The following is a 19,251-nucleotide window of genomic DNA, read 5'->3' as shown; positions in this document are numbered from 1 at the left end:
GTACAATTGGAGTAATGGCACAGGCAATGATGTCACCCACAAAAACAATTATAACGCTGAATATCGTGCTAGCGTGTTTTCCGAAAAATACATGGTTATCTATGATTTCAGAATTCTTGTGTTGCCTGTTGAACTTGTCTGGCCACAGGCATGATTACTGGGAAACTGTTCCCATTTGAATTAATTTTCTGTGGTCATTTACTGCCAATCACGAATATTCCTTTTTGCAAAGTTTGGAATACTGGCAAGAAATTTTCAGTGACAGTACAGTCAATTTATGAATGTGTTATTTATAAATTCTCACTGTCATTGCCATTGATTCTTCTGGGTTCTTGTTTTTCATTTGCAAAGCTTTTTGTTATTACTAAAGAGTGTGCAACTCTTGGAGGATAAGAATGTAGTGCATTTCATCTGTTGCACTGTACTCTTATGTATTGAGTGTCCATTTAAAAAAAAATTATAACATTTCAATGAATGCCACATTTTCTAGGCACACTTTTTAATGCATTCAGGAAAAACTGGACATCATCGCGGAACTTTTACTTTGTGTAGCAGTGAAAGTCAAAGCATTTCTTGATCGGGGCATTTCAGCAGATGCCTTATAAAATTCTCCCAAATTGTATTTTTGCATGCTACCATGTTGATGGAACATTTTTAGGACTGAGTCTAGAAAATCATGCATCTTCATTTTTCACTTTGTATTTTGCCTGTTTTGTTCCAGTTATTTGGCACACTAACTGCAAAGTTTATGCTGCAATTTCTGAGTTTCTCCTCCATTTTCATTTGTTCTGGTTTGAAGTTCATTCAAATTTTACCAATTTATTGATATAAATCAGAAATAGTAACACATAATTATTTTAGTGACATCTTGATACTCATGTATATTTTTGAATGATGTCTATCCCTATCATTCTGGCTTATTTCTCAGTGATTCACTCATCATTGCTAAGATTACTGATGCATGCTGATGCATACTGATAACGGCGCACCAGCACATACTGATGCATACTGATAACGGCGCATAAGCAGCCATTCAGCCCACTGAATCTATGCCATTTTGTAGTGTTGATTACTTGAGAGTTCTCTTCCTCAAAATTTGACCCAAGCATTATCTATATTATCTTGTGAATTATCTGTGAACAAAGATAATATTTAAATCCCTTATAATTTGATATTGTAAGCATGTAGTAAGTTCCTGATGCCATGCAACTTGTCTTGAAATTGGTTGATGAAGGGACTCTTCTTCTGGGTTTTTAGGCAGTGAAGCTCTCTTGCTTCCACATTGGTTGTGTGCATTCTGAGGCGATTAATTTGTCCTTGCTTCTTGTGTTTGTAAAGAGGAGATAGAGGGCTTACCCTTGAGGAAATTGTTTTGTTGATAATCTGAAATGATTGGTAACAATATCAGGGGCTCTTGTGGATTGTGTGTACTTTTGATAGTCGGTTTACTCTAAACTGTTTTTTTTTTAAGTTTTCAACAAGTGATAGGATCCAGTTAATCATCTTGATATCATGGTATATGCAAGGATATAATTACTTTGAATACCTCCGCCTACAAAATACTTCAATGTAATTTGAAGATAAATAATCAAAAGAAAGCAAAACAAAACGTTTCTGTTTTGGGCATGATATTTAGAATTGCTTGTAAATTTTCAGTACTGAATCTTTTGCAGTGCTGAATTTGTACTGAACATTTTCAGTACAAATCGGCCAAATGATATGTTTCAGACCTTTCACACTTTTTTTCACACTGTTCTATAAAGTGATGGCTTTTTAAATGCACATTTCAGTTCTTCTGGGAAATAATATTTCCAGGTTGGCTTTTAAATACAGAAGATATTTTGTCTTGTTATTCTTGCTTTGAACATTCTACAAAACAGCCATAAGTTTGTAATAGAAGTCTACGGTGAAGGATAATGCACATCCAGGAAGTTGTGTGCGGAAAGGTTAGTCACAGTGTTTACTACTTTAAAGTTAATTTGTTAGCTTTTATTGTTGTTTGTGCTTCACTGGAATTATATGACATTTTTCAATGGATGTTTTTAGTCTCCAACAGAATTACATTTTTAAGATTTTATTGTGTCGCAATACGATACCATTTACTCATTTCTGTAATATTGATTTGGTTTATGCTATTGGATAGCTAGCAGATTTGAAAGAGACCAGTCTCAGCATGTTATAAATTTCTGCATTTCTGGACAGTAGTATGGAAGTATAAAATGCACAGGGGTTCAGATATGGGTGCATCCAAGCTCTCTCTAGTTAGAATTAATCTTAACCTTTTTCCACCCTGACACTCAACACACTTGTGCCCTTCAAGATTGTGCTTAGTACCTTGCTCTAAGCACTGTACACCCATGGCCTTCTGACCAAGTAGAATGTCAACTTTATTTTTAAGTTCGCTGATGACCTCTGTTAGCAATAATGATAAACCGAAATTCAGAAAAGAGATTGAGCCCCGTGCCCTGGTGATAGGACAACAATGTAGCCCTTAATGTTAACAAACTGAGACAATTTGTTGACATTCCCTTCAAGCCAGAAGGTGAACACAACCCTGTCCTCATCAACAGTTGCTGTAGTGTCCACAGCTTCAAGTTCCTAGGTATCCTAATCACCAGCAACCTAACCTGGACGTTTCATAGTGATGAGGTGAAAGTGCATCAGTGTATTTTCTTGGGAGTATTTACTTGGGTCGGTCTATCACAAGCTTGTCACTTTTTATCATCCATGTGTTGCATCTGGAAGGCATCAAGGATGTTTGCTACCTGGCCATTCCCTTTTCTCTCTCCTACCTTCTGGGACAAGATACGGGAGATGACCCAAAGTGCTAGAGTAACTCAGCAGATCAGGCTGCATCTCTGGAGAACTAGGACGGGTGAGGTTTTTGGTCAAGACCCTTTTTCAGGCTAATTGTATTGTATGTTGTGCTATTGTGATTATATATTGGAAACTCTTAACACCATTTGACGATGTCCTTAGTTTCCATTTTCAGTGTTTGAAAATGTAGGGCATGCAGTCAACACTGTGTAGTATCCAAACCTGGCTGTGTATCTAACTTGAAATATGCAAGTTAGTTGTAAATTGTAACAGACCTGAACAAGCTTTGTGTTATTTTTGTTATCCTTTATATTGTTTTAGATCTTAAAATTTTAGATTAATTTAATTTTTCCAAATTAAGATATGGTGTCAGTATATATTTTTTGTGTTTCAACACAGATTGTGGATGCTGATGACATTGATTGTCCATCCCAAATTGTTCTGGAAATGGGAACAATTAGGATGGACAATCCTGGTAAGGATGGCTGATTTCCTTCCCTGAAGGACATTTTGTGAACTAAATGAGTTTTTACAACATTCTTAACACATTTTTTGGCTGCTGATACCGAGATGAAAACATTTCAACGAATATATTTTGGAAGGATAAAGGAAAGTCAGTCAATTATAAATAAACTTTTGCACATACTATACCATGGAATTTGTAGCTTACCTGATCTGTTCAAAAGGCCACTTTAAGAAAGATATGACTGTACCAACCACTGTTGATAAACAGTAGACAGTTGGTGCATGTGTGTAATTTTGAGAGAATATGTGTGTTCAAAGTCTGTGCACTATTGGTGGTTACCAATCATCTTGGATTCATTTGCTTTTGGACCATGAATGTGTTCTCTCAAGTTTGTGTGGATAGCTGTTGTGCAATGGCAACTGCACATTAAAATAATTTATATGTAGTAATGTTTCACTCCACAGAACTGGACTAGAGACCAGTCAATCTTGAATCTGAGATTATGTTGAAGAAGGTGATTGGATGTTTAGATTGAAATTCTGACACAATATTTTAATTTTAAGAGCTAAATGTTTGTGGATTTTACTGAAATCTTATTTTGTAAAATAATGCTAAACATTTCTGAATGCCAAAAGTATCCAAAAAAGGAAATGGAACATTTGTAGACCATCATACTCTTACAATTATTTACATTTTATTAGATAATTTACACCAAAGTGTAATTAAATTAGTTGTATGTGGTTATTGATGAAGACATTTCTTGACATTTGAAAATACCCAATTTACAAGCATGGCCCAAGTTTATTTTATCTTCATAACATTCTTTGATGAGACAAAAGGAGGCAAATAAACTCATGGGGTCAATGCCAGCTTCCAGGGAAACAATCCCATTCATCCTATTTTGCCGCCTTATTCCCTTTAACATACTCTCTGTTGCATCTTCCAATCAAACACTCCTCGTGCATCCCTTTGATTCATTTTGCTATTAATCTACATGGGTTAATTTACAATTGTCGGTTAATCTATCAGCATATTTTTGCGAGGTGGATGGGGAACCAGGAAATCTGGCAGAAATGGTCATAGTTACAGGTAGAATGCATGTTCCACATTGGCCAATAACCAAAATCAGGGTCAAACCTGGGTGCTGGAACTGCTGCCTAAATATTGACAACCTGGGATTTAAAACAGTTATTCTGTGAAAGAAATTATTTGCCTTCATTTTAAATCTTTTTAAGTTTTTACACCCTTTAAAAAAAAAAAAAAAAATCCATAGTTGTTATCAGCCAGAATGAGAGAGTGGAAACATATGCTAATGTGTTAGGAGGCCAGGCCTCTTTCTTCAGATAGCTTGTGCAAACTCAAGCATAGAGACTAGCTGCCATATTTTTGTGGCTAAGTGCCTGTGAGAACCAGTGAGCTATGATTCTTGCCAACATGAGAAATGGGAAAACAGTAAAAGGATAATCTTTGTACTATGAAGTAAGTTCATTGATACTATTTAGGTGGAACAAGGGATCAATAAAGCAATCTTGGGTAGATAAAGTATTTCCTTAACTGATAACCAATTTGTGTTTTCACATTCCTTATCAAATGCGGAGATTTGTTAAGAAACTGAACACATGTAACTCGTAAATTGGTATCGTTTTAGTAATTGATTTTGTTTCGATGTAATACTGAAAACATAGAGTTTATTTAATGTTTGTTATTTTTTAATTGTAGAATTCAATAGTGTTTGCAGTGATTTTATTAATGCTCATTTTCAAATACTGAGAGGCCAAACATGTGCCTCAGTGACTTAGAGCAGAGGAGTTTAAAGCTGGAGAAATGGAACAAGTGTCGTAAAAACAAAGAGAAATTACTACGTAAACTACAGTGCAGAGAAATATTTTAGATCATTGATGGGCAAAGTTGTATCTTCTAGGTGTGTTCAAATTCTATTTTAAAGCAAACAAAACATGTATTGCAAAGAAAGTATTTTATTTCAATTGAAAAGTTGCTGGTGGCAAGATAGTGAGGAATAGATTTGTGCTGGTGTGTATGGGTATATATTTTAAAGATAGCTCGGCTAACTCAGTTTCATTTTGTGGGACAGTTTCTTGTACATTATATTTAAAATGACGGTTTTGATAAGGTCTCTAAAACAAGGTGTGTTTGATGAGTACTGCCCCATCTTGTGAGGTGCTGGGTTATGTAGAACACATTACCTTTTCTCCACACTGCCCGAGTTCTGCCTCTGTGATTGTTTGAATATTTTATTTTGATGCTTGAGTATTGCACGGTCTTAAGTTACACACTATAATATAAGATGTTTGAGCTTTAGAACGGTATGGCTCAGCCAAAGGGCCTCCGGCCCACAATTTGATTTCTGCAGTAATATGAAAAAAATGAGTAATAGTCATTATTGCATTTCCCTCCAAGAAAGGTATGTTTTCAATCACAAAATGCTGAAGTAAGCATGTCGATGTTAGCAATTCTGTCTGTCTATACTAGAATATACTGGACTAGAATGTCCAGAAACGTTGATGTTTTGTCTTCCGTTTGTAATACTAATCATGGTCTGCTTAAATCTTTGGTATGGGGAGAACAGCTTCTCAGTTTTGTGTTTAAGAAGGAACTGCAGATGCTGGAGAATCGAAGGTACACAAAAAGCTGGAGAAACTCCGTGGGTGCAGCAGCATCTATGGAGCGAAGGAAATAGGCAACGTTTCGGGCCGAAACCCTTCTTCAGACTGATCGGGGGCGGGGGTGGGCGGGGACAAGAAAGGAAAAAGGAGGAGGAGCCCGAAGGCTGGGGGATGGGAGGAGACAGCAGGGGGACTGAGGAAGGGGAGGAGACAGCAAGGACTAACAAAATTGGGAGAATTCGATGTTCATGCCCCCAGGATGCAGACTCCCCAAACGGAATATGAGGTGCTGTTCCTCCAATTTCCGGTGCTGCTCGCTGTGGCCATGGAGGAGACCCAGGACAGAGAGGTCGGAGATGGAGTGGGAGGGGGACTTGAAGTGCTGAGCCACCGGGAGGTCACTTGGTTATTGCGGACCGAGCGGAGGTGTTCGGCGAAACGATCGCCCAACCTCCGCTTGGTCTCACCGATATAGATCTGCTGACATCTAGAGCAGCGGACGCAATAGATGAGGTTGGAAGAGATGCAGGTAAACCTCTGTCGCACCTGGAACGATTGCTTGGGTCCTTGAACGGAGTCGAGGGGGGAGGTAAAGGGACAAGTGTTGCATCTCTTGCGGTTGCAAGGGAAAGTGCCCGGGGAGGGGGTGGTACGAGAGGGAAGGGAAGAATTGACAAGGGAGTTATGGAGGGAGCGGTCTTTGCGGAAGGCAGATATGGGGAGAGATGGGAAGATGTGGCGAGTGGTGGGGTCACGTTGGAGGTGGCGAAACTGACGGAGGATTACTTTTTGTATGTGATGGCTGGTGGGGTGAAAGGTGAGGACTAGGGGGACTCGGCCCTTGTTGCGAGTGGGGGGATGAGGAGAGAGAGCAGTGTTGCGGGGTATGGAAGAGACCCTGGTGCGAGCCTCATTTATGGTGGAGGAGGGGAACCCCCGTTCCCTGAATAATGAGGACATTTCAGATGTCCTGGTGTGGAACACCTCATCCGTGGAGCAGATGCGGCGTAGACGGAGGAATTGGGAGTAGGGGATGGAGTCCTTACAGGAAGCAGGGTGGGAAGAAGTGTAGTCCAGATAGCCATGGGAGTCAGTGGGTTTCTCAGTTTTGTGTCATTGGTCTTTAATGCAACAACAAATTCAAAATCCTTGTAAGGCTTTCAATGCTTCGAGGATTTGGGGACATATATCACATATATGTATAGAGAAGAAAGCTAATGAAAAGAAGACTTTGTACATATTGCTAAGAGGTAGTTGCGATGTTGCAGAGAAGGTGCAAGGCTTCAGATGTAGTCAAGTTCAGCCACTTTATCAGGGAAAAAAAACCCGACCTACACACGTGCAATTGGTGTGAGTGTGTAGTTGGTAGGTGTCCAAAAGTATTGCGGGATATTTTTATTGACTAAAAAAGAGAGCTGCCATTCCCTCGGTGTAAAGAAAATGTGCATCACATGTCTCTGTTTAAACTTTTTCCCTCTCAGTATTTCTGAGTATTTTACATTCCACTCTGGGGGAAAAGGGCTCTGACTATCCTATACATGCCTCTCATCTTTTTACTAGCTTATATCAGGTCAGCTCTCAGTACAATGCTCCATAGAAAACAATCCGAGATGAGATGAGGAAAACCTTTGGCCAAATTTTATACAGTGTTTCCTGACATATGAAGGCAAGCACTTCACTTTCTTCACTTCCTACCCATTTAAGTTGCCACTTTTAGGGAGTTCTGAACTTGCACCCCAAGATCACTCTGTACATCAATGCTCATAAGGGCTCTTCCACTTACTAGATACTTTTCTCTTGCATTTAACCTCTCAAAATGCATCACCTGCCACTTGTCTCTATTAAACTCCACATGTCATTTCTCTGCCTAAAGTTCCAACGTAACTATATCCAACAATGTTGTATCTTTGACAAACCTTCCTGTTACATGTTTTATGAAACCTGTTTGTATAAGAGTTGCAATTTATCAAGAAAGTTTTATTAACAATGTTAACAAAGTACTAACATTCTGAAAACTGGACGTTGCAAAGCAAAGGGCCTGTCCCACTTTCCCGAGTTACTCACAAATTCTCCTGAGTTTCCCCTCTCTTCTTCCCCCCCCCCCCCCCCCCCCCCCCTCTCTGGGGTTTTAGAAACTTTTATAACATTTTAGAAAGTTTTTCAATTATAAAAAGGCGCAGCAACCATTTGTTTGAATAAAAGAGAAATATATAATTGGTTCAGTAATATAGACTGTCTTGTGGGTGAGATGACAAATGGAACCCTTTTCTGAAAATAAAAACAAACCTTATTTTAATGACCTTTGAATACTGAGCAGCTCGTCCCTTTCTGCTGATGGGGCTTTTTATTTGTAAATTGGTGGTTTGTGATCTGGACAATCCATAATACAACTGCATAATTATTTTTGACAAGTTTACAGCAGAGAAGTGTCAAGTGATCTTTTTCCAACGGTGTTCATTTAATAGGGAACGGAAATAATAACAACATGTTGCAAATAGGTTGAGACTGAGCCTTCTGTTTTTACCAAAGTTGTCTTTCCAAGTTAAATTTGATTCAAGCGGGAAACTAAAGATACTGAATTGTGAAGCACAGAATACTGTTTTTTGCTTCAGATAACATTATTCTTATAATTATTTTGTCCAATGTACAAATCAGTTGAAGTATGAAACACTATGAAATTGTGTTCACCATAATTATATTTTTATGGTTTTGGAGAGCATGGAACATTCAATTGTGGCTCAATTTTTAGGGATCAATATAATCCCTTTAAAATGTGTTCTGTCTTTTTCTCTTAGTCCTACATTTTCCTTTCTTCAAATAATTACCAATATTTAGATTAAAAGATGTAATACCCACTGATTCAACTGTTGTCTGCAGCAAAGGGATTCTTGGTCAGTTTTTTGCAGAAACTGCCATTTTTTGAAATTTATTTGGTATCAATCTAATATCTTTCAATAAGAAACAAACTAGGAACAGAAACTTTCTCTTGAAATGTAACACTTTTGTTATGCTTTTTAAAATCAATTTACAGAGTAATTATTTTGTTAAAAACACGTGAATGTTTAGCCATTTTATGCACTAACTAGTTGGCACAAGTTTTGTTTGTTTCTCGATCATTTGGAAGCCAGCAAAACTTGGAAAGATGGGGATTCTGAAACAAATAAGACCTTCCACTACCTGCAACCTCCGGCAACCACCTTCAACTAGCATCGCCACCGGCTTCGACTAAAAAATTACCGATTTTTAAAACGGCAACCTATTTTTTAGTCGTGGCTGGTTTAGAATTTTTTGAAATAATTGTCGGAACATAGAAGAAGTGGAAACCACTTTCGACCATTAGGGAGACTGAACAAAACTTCTGGGAACCGCATGGAAACCATGCAAAGTCTCCAGAGGTTTCCGTGTAGGTTTCCTAAGTGGGACAGGGGCATAAAAGGGTGTGGCCAATTGATTGGCGTACGATTTCAAAATGACTCGTCTGAGAGTTTGGGGGGGGGGGGGGGGGGGGGGGCACTGGGGGATGGCTAGGTGGCGTTTATCTGCATATTTAAAATAAACATTAAAGGCAATAAGCTCACCTGGTTGAGATGCATCATCACCAGAGATTGGCCACGACATAGGTTTATGATATTCAAGCCCTGCCACTTTCGCCTGCTGTCCATTTGATTAGGTTGAGCCTCCAGCTTGTTGTCGAAGTCTGTTGTGACTTCCATTATAGTTTTGCAGAGGTCACGACTTGGCTGCCCTATACAGTGTGGGATCATCCTTCTTTAGTAGAAAGTAAGTCTCCCTGTTCATCCAAGGTTTCTGGTTAGAATTGACCCTGATGTAATCAACATGTTTCTTGATTGAGGCCGGCGGATGGCTAAGGTACACTCATTCAAGCTGGATGAAGTGTTCTTGAACATGCTTTGGTCCATTGATTCAATTTAGTCCTGAAGAGACAGTAGACTGCAGCCGTTTTACTATTTTCATTGATGCCATGCGTATAGTCTCTGTAAGCCAGCAGATGCAGCACGGGTAGATGATCAGACTGGAAGATCAGGATTGGGAAATCCAAAATGTTTTGAGGCAAATTGAATACACAATATTTTCTTGGTCATTATTGCTTTCTCATCTTTGAAACATTAAATCAGGCCAGTGATTCTACCATATTTTTCGGAGCGATTTAAAAAAAAAAAGTCCAGTCGTTATTAGTGATTTGTTATCTTTTAATTTTGATTGACTATTGGGTACTGACAAAGGTTGATGTGGATTCAAGAAGCTTCACTGGGAACTGATTACCTCGATAAGGCAAGATTCGTTTCACAAAGTTTCTGAAAGCCAGTTCTCCCCCTCCACTGTGCCAGAGTGTGATGTGGGCTCAGTAATTTGATGATTCAATAACTTCTAAAAGATGTTCATGACCTTGCCCAGAAAAACAAACTAACAGCCATTTACATAAACTGTGTTCCATAGCAAATTACTGAACTTCTAGTGGAGAAAGACAATCTTGTACAAAGCTAAAATACTTAACTTTAAAATGTGTTTCATAAAAAAATGCAATTCAGCTTCTGTTTAAATTCTGTTATAAAATGAATGTAATCATAATATGGTTACAGCACAGAGGGGATCATTGTGTGAATAGTCTTTTGGTGTTTTTTCATTCCCATGTCCATCTCATTGCCTATTTTTTCCTGCAGCAAATTAGTTTTAACTTAAAACTAGACCAAGTGCAGACCCGTTGGGTCTGCTCCCCCAATGGTGTGATCCCCCAACCCAATATTCCACCATGCACCCGTCTCCTCCAATGGAACTGAAGCCGTTCTCAAAAGTAAGATTCCAGCACTGCCCGGCCTCCCTCAGCAGTGGATTAAAAAAAAAAATCCAATGGCACCTCCCCTGCCTGCTGCAGCAGTGAAAAGTTCAGAGTGTTCCTGTCTTGCAGCTTTGTTTCGAAGTGTGTTGGAAGTTGACATGTAAATGGAGAAGCCAGTTTATTTTTGAAATACTTGGGGGTGGGGGGGGGGGGGAAAGATTTGATTAAAAACGTGTACTTCAACACGACGAAATGTAATGAGGAGCGGATACTTAGAAAGAAAAGCAAAATCTCTACCGAAATGGAAAAGATCTCGGAGATTGAGCGTCTGGATTGGGCGTGGCAATGAATCAAAGGAAGAAATGCAGCCGGCAGCCGTACATGCAAATGGATCCATTCCGATTGGACACCTGCGAGCACCGGCCATTCCGATTGGACATCTGCGAATATCGGGCACGAATCAAAAGGCAGAAAGGGATCCGGACGGCAGCCGGAAGGATAGCCCCAGAGTTTTATAGATATACTAGACCAAGTGCAGACCTGTTGGGTCTGCTCCCCCAATGGTGTGATCCCCCAACCCAATATTCCACCATGCACCCGTCTCCTCCAATGGAACTGAAGCCTTTCTCAAAAGTAAGATTCCAGCACTGCCCTGCCTCTTTAAAAAAAAAAAATGCAATGGCACCTCCCCTGCCTGCTGCAGCAGTGAAAAGTTCAGTGTTCCTGTCTTGCAACTTTGTTTCGAAGTGTTTTGGAAGCTGACATGTAAAAATGGAGAAGCCTGTTTATTTTTGAAATACTTGGGGGGGGGGGGGGGAGAAGGATTTGATTAAAAACGTGTACTTCAACACGACAAAATGAAATGAGGAGCGGATACTTAGAAAGAAAAGCGAAATCTCTACCGAAATGGAAATTATCTCGGAGATTGAGCGTCTGGATTGGGCGTGGCAATGAATCAAAGGAAGAAATGCAGCCGGCAGCCGTACATGCAAATGAATCCATTCCGATTGGACATCTGCGAGCATCGGCCATTCCGATTGGACATCTGCGAGTATCGGGCACGAATCGAAAGGCAGGAAGGGCGCCGGTCGGCAGTCGGTCGGATGGCCCCAGAGTTTTATAGATATAATACAAGATAGATAGATAGATAGATAAAGATAGATAGATAAATATTCATTGAAATCCTCTTTGAAAGTGGCACTAAAACATGCAACTGTTACACTTTCAGGCAGAGCACTTCAGATTGTAACTATAGGGGGGTTGCACGTAAGGTCACCGGGTCATAGGGCTTCACGCACAGAGCCGCTCAATCCATCTGGAGGACATCGCAGCTTCCGGTATATGTTGTTAATACACGAAATGCGTACTTTCCTACCTGTTAAAAACCGCCAAAATGGTGGATTTTTGCGCTGTAAATAATTGTGGAAGTCGGGGTAAGTGTGAGAGACATGTACCCAACTTAAGAATTCCAAAAGTGAAGAGAAATGAAGCTAAAGAGAAGCGAGAGCTGAAGGGACAACAACGGCTAAAGTGCTTGGCAAACATTGGCCATGCAGATATCGAGATTGAAAATATTGGGAATTATCGCGTTTGCTCACTGCATTTCATCAACTGTAAGGCATTATTTGTGTTTTTTCTTGATTCCTTTGGTATCTAAAAAGTTTCAGAAGTGATAAATCTGGCTGTAAAATTTTTAAATTGCCCATGGTTCTGAAGTGCATGCAACACGAAAACGCTTCTGCAGCTAAATTTATCATTAAAAAAATCTCCAGACTTACGAGTGGTGTGTGGAAAAGTAACTAGTCTTCTATCATTATTCTATTGAGATGTACATTTTGGCAAATAATGAAATGTCCTGACAGCTTAAACACCCACTCCCTTTCAATAGGATATTGTCAATTTACTGAGGTTGATTATGTCCAATTAACAGCTAACAATTATGCCATTCCTTGGCTTGCATCTGAGTAAAATGTAATTCAAAACCCACATATGGTTTGCAATTTTTTTTTAATGATAAATTTTGCTTCCGAGGCATTTTCTTTTTGTATGTAAAAACCTACTTGAGAACCATGGACGATTTTAAAATTTTACAGCCAGATTTATCACTTCTGAAACTTTTTAGATGCCAAAGGAATCAAGAAAAAACACAAATAATGCCTTGCTGTTGATGAAATGCATTGAGAAAACGGCCAATGTCCGCCAAGCTCTTTAGCTGTTGTTGTCCCTTCAGCTCTCGTTTCTATCTATCATCATTTCTCCTCACTTTTGGAATTCTGAAGTAGGATAAATGTCTTTCATGCTTGTCCCGGTTTCCATAATTATTTACAGCGCAAAAATTGACCATTTCGGTGGGTTTTAACGGGCCCGCTACGCTGGAAACAATGGTTAGTGCTTACCTGCAGTTCATCGGGTGTACTCCAGTTGGGGTAGCGTAGCAACAGTACGGCTTATGGGTACCCGACTGCCGTGCAACCTCCCTATTCTCTGCATTTACTTTTTATACGCAATCACGCATCACCCTGTATTTTTCATCATTCATCTGTAACCCCACCCCCCACAGGAGATATAGTTGTGAAACAATACAGCCTTTATCCGAAAGCCTAGGGATGCAGACTGTGGTAAGATTTCGGATCCCATTTAGGAGCCTATTTACTTAATCCCAGGATTGCACTGATAATCTGAAGATTATTAGCGTATTTTAGCTAGATTCAGCACTTTAGGCGGCTGTTAAAGTATGGAGCAGCTGCCTTTAGAGGGAGTGTAACAAAGAGAAATTATGGAGTGGAAGATAGAGGAAAAGAGAGCAGAGTTGCTGGTTAAGAATTACAGCTAGAGATCCACGTCAAACTATGAATCAAATAAACCTTCTGGAGTAAGTAGATGGGCAGGCTGCATCATCGCCATCAGGTTCCCTGCCAGGCCCACCACTCCCATCTTTCTCTTTTCTCTTTACTGTGTGATTACGTTATATTGATAGAATGGAACGAGGCAAGTCTGAGAAAAAAAACATCCAGTTTCTAAGGAACTTAATGGGAAAATGTGCTGGTATATTTTAAGCTTCAGGTCATTATTGCTAGTAACAATATGCAGCTGAATGAAATGTGAGCAGTGTTGACTATCAGACAACGGCCTACTCGCCACAGAAAATAGATCTATTTCAAGTTGCTTCCTGATGAGGGGGAGGGGTGGGTAAATTTCATTTGCGAGTTCATTTGGTTGATGTTAATGTTATCCAGGTAGTTGGCATGTGAAAGACATGTATGAAGAAAAATAATTATGCAAAATGTATTCTATGTTATAGCAATGCAGGTTTATTCTTTATATTCTGCAAAGTGCAAGGCAAATTTATGTATAATTTATTTGATCTTTGCCCATGATTGGAAAAGTTGTGGAGTGTTTGAAGAATATTGTATCATTTTAATTAAAGAAATGAACATCAGTTTTAGATTAGACTTATTTTAAAATTGAAACTCGTGTTGACTTTTTTGTGAACATTTACTTTTTCTATATTTTGATGATTATCTGCCTCTTTCACCATTTCTGAAAAATTGTTTTATTGGTTTTTAAAGTAGGTAAAAGCTAGGTTTGCCAGCTGTAAGAACATTAAGATGTTGTAGATCAGTTTAAAACTTTCCAGTTGTTCATTTCTGATAGTAATAAAAAATGGGATGAATGCCAAATTCATAATAATGGCTACAGTATATTACAAACTCTGTTAGTCTGTTTCCTAATTTAAATATGCTTAATTTGTATTATTTGTTACTTTCTATAGAAATTGCAAAGGGGGCTTTTTTAAAGTTTGAATTGCTAATAGAGTAAAGATTACTCCAGATAAAGGGACCGCAGTATGTTGCAACTAGTATGACTGCTTATAACTATTAATTATTATTTCTATCTGTTCTTTTATTCTGACCTATTTATTATTGGCAAGGGAACATTAAGTTAGGAGGAAATTCTTCTTGGCTTTCCACCATTTGCTCTGGATGTTGCTGAATATGTGTTGCTGCTTGATTCATCCAGGTGATTGCTGGATGTTCTAATGCACAGCTAGCATGCCTAAAAGTGTTGGGAGTGACTTTGACAGCCAAGGAAGCACACTTACACATTTCACTATACCTATTCTTGTCTGTGTTTGATGAATTTGGCTGCTACTGAATTAGTATCTATGTACTAATTAAGTAGCAGCTAAATTCATCAATATATATGGTACATTTTCTAGAAATCAATTAATATATTTTTGAATATAGTCTGAAGAAGGGTTTCGGCCCGAAACGTTGCCTATTTCCTTCGCTCCATACATGCTGCTGCACCCGCTGAGTTTCTCCACCATTTTTGTGTACCTTCAATATATTTTTAAATGTTTGTGTTTGATATTTTCAGTCTGATAAAAGAAGGGAGCAGAGGGTTATACTGATCTCATAAATTACATGTAGAAGTGAATGACGCGATGGTCTAAGGACTTTCTTCTGTGCCTTAAACTCGATATAGTTGAGAGTTACTCCAGCGTTTTGTGTCTATCTTATAAACCAGCATCAGCAGTTCATTTTTATTACATTACTAGACCAAGTGCAGACCCGTTGGGTCTGCTCCCCCAATGGTGTGTCCCCCAACCCAATATTCCACCATGCACCCGTCTCCTCCAACGGAACTGAAGCCGTTCCCAAATGTAAGATTCCAGCACTCCCCTGCCTCCCTCAGCAGTGGATTAAAAAAAAATTCCAATTGCACCTCCCCTGCCTGCTGCAGCAGTGAAAAGTTCAGTGTTCCTGTCTTGCAACTTTGTTTCGAAGTGTGTTGGAAGCTGATAGGAAGGAGCAGCCGTCAACGAATCAAAAGGCAGAAAGGCAGCCGGACGGCAGCCGGTCGGATGGCACGAGAGTTTTATATATTAATAGATATCACATGATCCTCTTCTTTTTTCAGTACTTGGAGATGTTACTGTAAGAAGTCCATGATCTTGGAAAAATATAGCAGGTCAGGACTGGCTGATAACTGAAAGATCATGAATCTTGCGTGAAAACGGAGGTCTAGTTCTTCAGATATTTTCTTGCAGTTATTACTGAATCTACTTCCATCTCCTTCAGTGGAATACAGATCTTCCTAATTTACAGTGTATATGTATAAAATAAAAATTCTCTGACCATTTTGCCAGTAGAAGCAGGTTCTCCTTGTTTACTGATTGAAACTCAGATATCCAAGGTGAGGTACATAATTTTTAAATGGCCTGATAATATCATTCCTTGACTTGGGTAAACCTCAAGGCATTTGTGTGGTCGAGGCAACCTGTCCTCATAAATTAATCCTTAATCACTTATCGCTTTGAATTTATACTGTACCCACTTCAAGGCCAGTATATCTTTCCTGCGAAAGATATCTTAAATCAAATAGTTCAATTGGAGCTCTCCTGCATCATCAAGATTGTCTTTCATTGTCAAAATTCATTGAGGCTGCATTGCTCATAAATGTGGGGTGGGGTGGTTGGAGTGGAGGAAGCTAAGAGACATACATCGAGAAGAGTATACGATGATGCTTAGGAGTATGAATATGCTTTTATGTATTTTTTCAATATAAAATGCAATGTGTTTATTAAAACGTTGCACTGGTTTGATTTTGTGTATGGATTATGTATTATGAATAAGCATTGTAGGAATGACTGAATAAAGACCTTCAATCCTATCAGGGTTTTCATTTACTCAGTCAATCCTAAATCCCTGGAGATATGAGGCAACAGCTACACACCACTGCTGTCTCCAAAATTAACAGGCTAGTGCAAAAAAATAGAATGAGTGTATGTCACTGATTGATAGTTTTCCATTAACTATATCTTATACCTTGTTGGGAAATTATTGAGTCTGTTTTGCTGAAGATCAGGGGGAATTAGTGTAACTGTTTTAGCATTGCATACCAATGACAGCATTATTGGTGGTTTGCTGATGTGGTTGGCTTAATGCCAAGGCTATCATGAGCAAAAGTTAATCTTTTCATTGTCAGCCGCTTTGATGTGGTTGGAAAGCTCCTTCTGCCTTATCTTTTCTTTCTCCTTGTTCAGATTGAGTAAGAACTTTATCACTGCACCTGTACCTGCATTGTGAGATACCCTTGTCCTTGACGTGATCAGAGAAAAACTCTGCTGGAAGAAGGAACAGTTAATCCTTTAATCTGATAGTGGACTGAAACAGGCAATCCAAGTTTGAAATCTGGTCACTAATTCTGATTTTATAGCCTGAGTCTCAGTAACAATTGATTCATTTAAGATTGGCTAGCGAAGCATAAAATGCCTCCTCTCTAGGTTTATGGTTGCCCATTCAACTGTATTGTCTTGTTTTTGGGCAATGAGACTCGTATAATTCATGCATTTTTTTTATTATGCGGGTTTTGTATCTTGCTTTAAATGACAGTAACCAATTTAAATATGGTAACTATTATCCTAAATTGTGATTTGACTAAATCCTTCTGGGTGAATGTAACTTAGTTGGACAAATCTATTATGCATTCAACTTTTGAATTATGATTAAACCCACACATCTGGGAATTCTTATTCAGATTTGGACTGAATGCTAGTGGTGGAGAAATGTTGAGAACCACTTATTGAGGACAAAATTAGCTTTCATGTGGGAAAGCACATGCTAATTAAGGACCAGCAGAGATCTGTAGAAGGCAAATCCTCTAATGCATCAAATTTAAACTTGTTATCCTTGTGTTTAAATCTCTTCCTATCCATACCTTTCTAACTTTTCTAATAATTTGGAGAGCTACAATTTTTCATTTGCTGCTATTCCTTAATCCATCTGTTTGAAATCCTCTTCTTACACTGCTGCTCCACCATGGTTTCTCATTTTTGATTAAAAGAATAGTCAGTCCTCGAGATCAGTTTTTTATGGTTCTCTCCATTTTCCTATAATTATATATTTAAGTATAATGCCTTGATTTTGTTTATCTACATTTTAGGGGTGCTACAAAAAGTTGGTTGCGAGCTTCTGTAATACTGGATACTGGACTGATATGACAATATTGATTCCCCGGAAAAACGAATTAAATTGAAATGTATCTAAATTGTATGCGACAGTAACTAAAATATGAATCTAATAATTTCAGTTAAAGAAAATTGTTAGGCCTTACATCAATAGTTATCTTTTTTTCATATAACTTGCACAACAATTGTCCTTTTATGTAAAATGCTAGTTTACAATACAGTTGAAGTAAAAAGGGACAACATTAGCACATTGCAGCTGGCACAGAAAATAAATCTAATTTACGTATTCTTCTTTTACAGAAATTTAAGTTATAATAAACTGACCTCAATCGATCCCACTGCTTTCACAGAATTGCCCAAACTACTTGAAGTGTAAGTATATGTGAACTCTTGGAAGTTGTGACTGACTGTTGGTTATACAGGTGCACAACCTTTTATCCGAAAGCCTTGGGACCAGACACTTTTCGTAATTCAGAATTTTTCGGCTTTCGGAATGGAAGATTTTTTGCGTAGATTTTAACGGCTGGCTCAGTGGTAGAGTGCTCGGCTCGTATCCGCAAGATCGCGAGTTTGCACCTCGATCCCGGCAGTTAATCGATCGCGAGTTTGAGTCTTCAATGTAGATTTTTCTTGCAGAATAGGAGAGAATAGGGAGGGTTAGGCTGGGATCATTTTCTGCGAGATGATCTTAGTGCGGGAGACAAGTGTAGGAGAGGTGTACTGACTGTGTGGGCAGAACTTTGGAAGTGATTGCCCACCATTCTCAAAAGCCGCTGTGTCTCCCTGTCCCTCCAACTCCAGAGGAAGCTGCTCCCCGATGGGCCGCTACGGCGACAAGTGGCAGTTCGCCCACAGCCCGAGCTGCGGCCCCTCATTCGCAACCCGGGTTCCTCTGGAGTTGGAGCGGGGCTGGGCTAGAGTTGTTGCTGGCTGTGAGTCTCTGGGATCTCCGTGCTTGCAGTGGGCCTGGGGGTCGGTGTCCCGATGAGGGGGCGCAGCTCGGGCTGTGGGCGAACTGCCACTTGTCGCTGTAGCGGCGCATCGGGGAGCGGCTTCTGGTGGTCCTGACGTCTCTCAGCTCCTGTCCAGGGGGGTGGCCGGAGACGTCAGGACCAACAGGAACCCGCTCCCCGATTTGCCGCTACAGCGACAAGTGGCAGTTCGCCCACAGCCCGAGCTGCGCCCCCTCATCCGCAAATCCGGGTTCCTCTGAATTGGAGCGGGGCTGGGCTAGAGTTGCTGCTGGCTGTGAGTCTATGGGATCTAATCATGCTTGCAGAGCGGTGTCCCGTTGCTCCTGATGTCTCCGGTAACCCCCTGTTTGGAGCTGAGACTGGGAACTGTACCGCCCTTGCCCCCTCCTCTGCACCAAACTTCCCCACAGTTCCCCAGTCTCAAGCTCCTGTACAGGGGGGTGGCCGAGACGTCACAGCCCGAGCCATCAGCTTCTGTCCCTTTTCCTATAATTAGCGTGTTCCCTCTGGAATTGGAATGGGGCTGGGCTGCTGATTTGGGTTCTCCGTACTTTTTAGGGGGCCTGGGGGTTGGTTGTGAGCGTTGGTCCTGAGTCTCC

General features: G+C 39.8%; 1 protein-coding gene across 2 annotated transcripts in view; it reads left to right on the top strand.

Moving 5' to 3' along the window:
* Window positions 1–19,251, top strand: part of lrig1 (leucine-rich repeats and immunoglobulin-like domains 1) — a 65,217-nt gene that overhangs the window by 13,979 nt on the left and 31,987 nt on the right. For both annotated transcript variants that reach the window (XM_055647629.1, XM_055647630.1), the window contains exon 2: window positions 17,979–18,050. In XM_055647629.1, the coding sequence (XP_055503604.1) occupies window positions 17,979–18,050 (72 nt within the window). The remainder of the gene's footprint in view (window positions 1–17,978; window positions 18,051–19,251) is intronic.

The sequence above is a fragment of the Leucoraja erinacea genome, chromosome 16 (genome assembly GCF_028641065.1).
Source record: "Leucoraja erinacea ecotype New England chromosome 16, Leri_hhj_1, whole genome shotgun sequence".
In the NCBI taxonomy this organism is placed as follows: domain Eukaryota; kingdom Metazoa; phylum Chordata; class Chondrichthyes; order Rajiformes; family Rajidae; genus Leucoraja; species Leucoraja erinaceus.
Note: the sequence above shows the minus strand (reverse complement) of the source record. Positions and strands in the feature narration are given on the sequence as shown.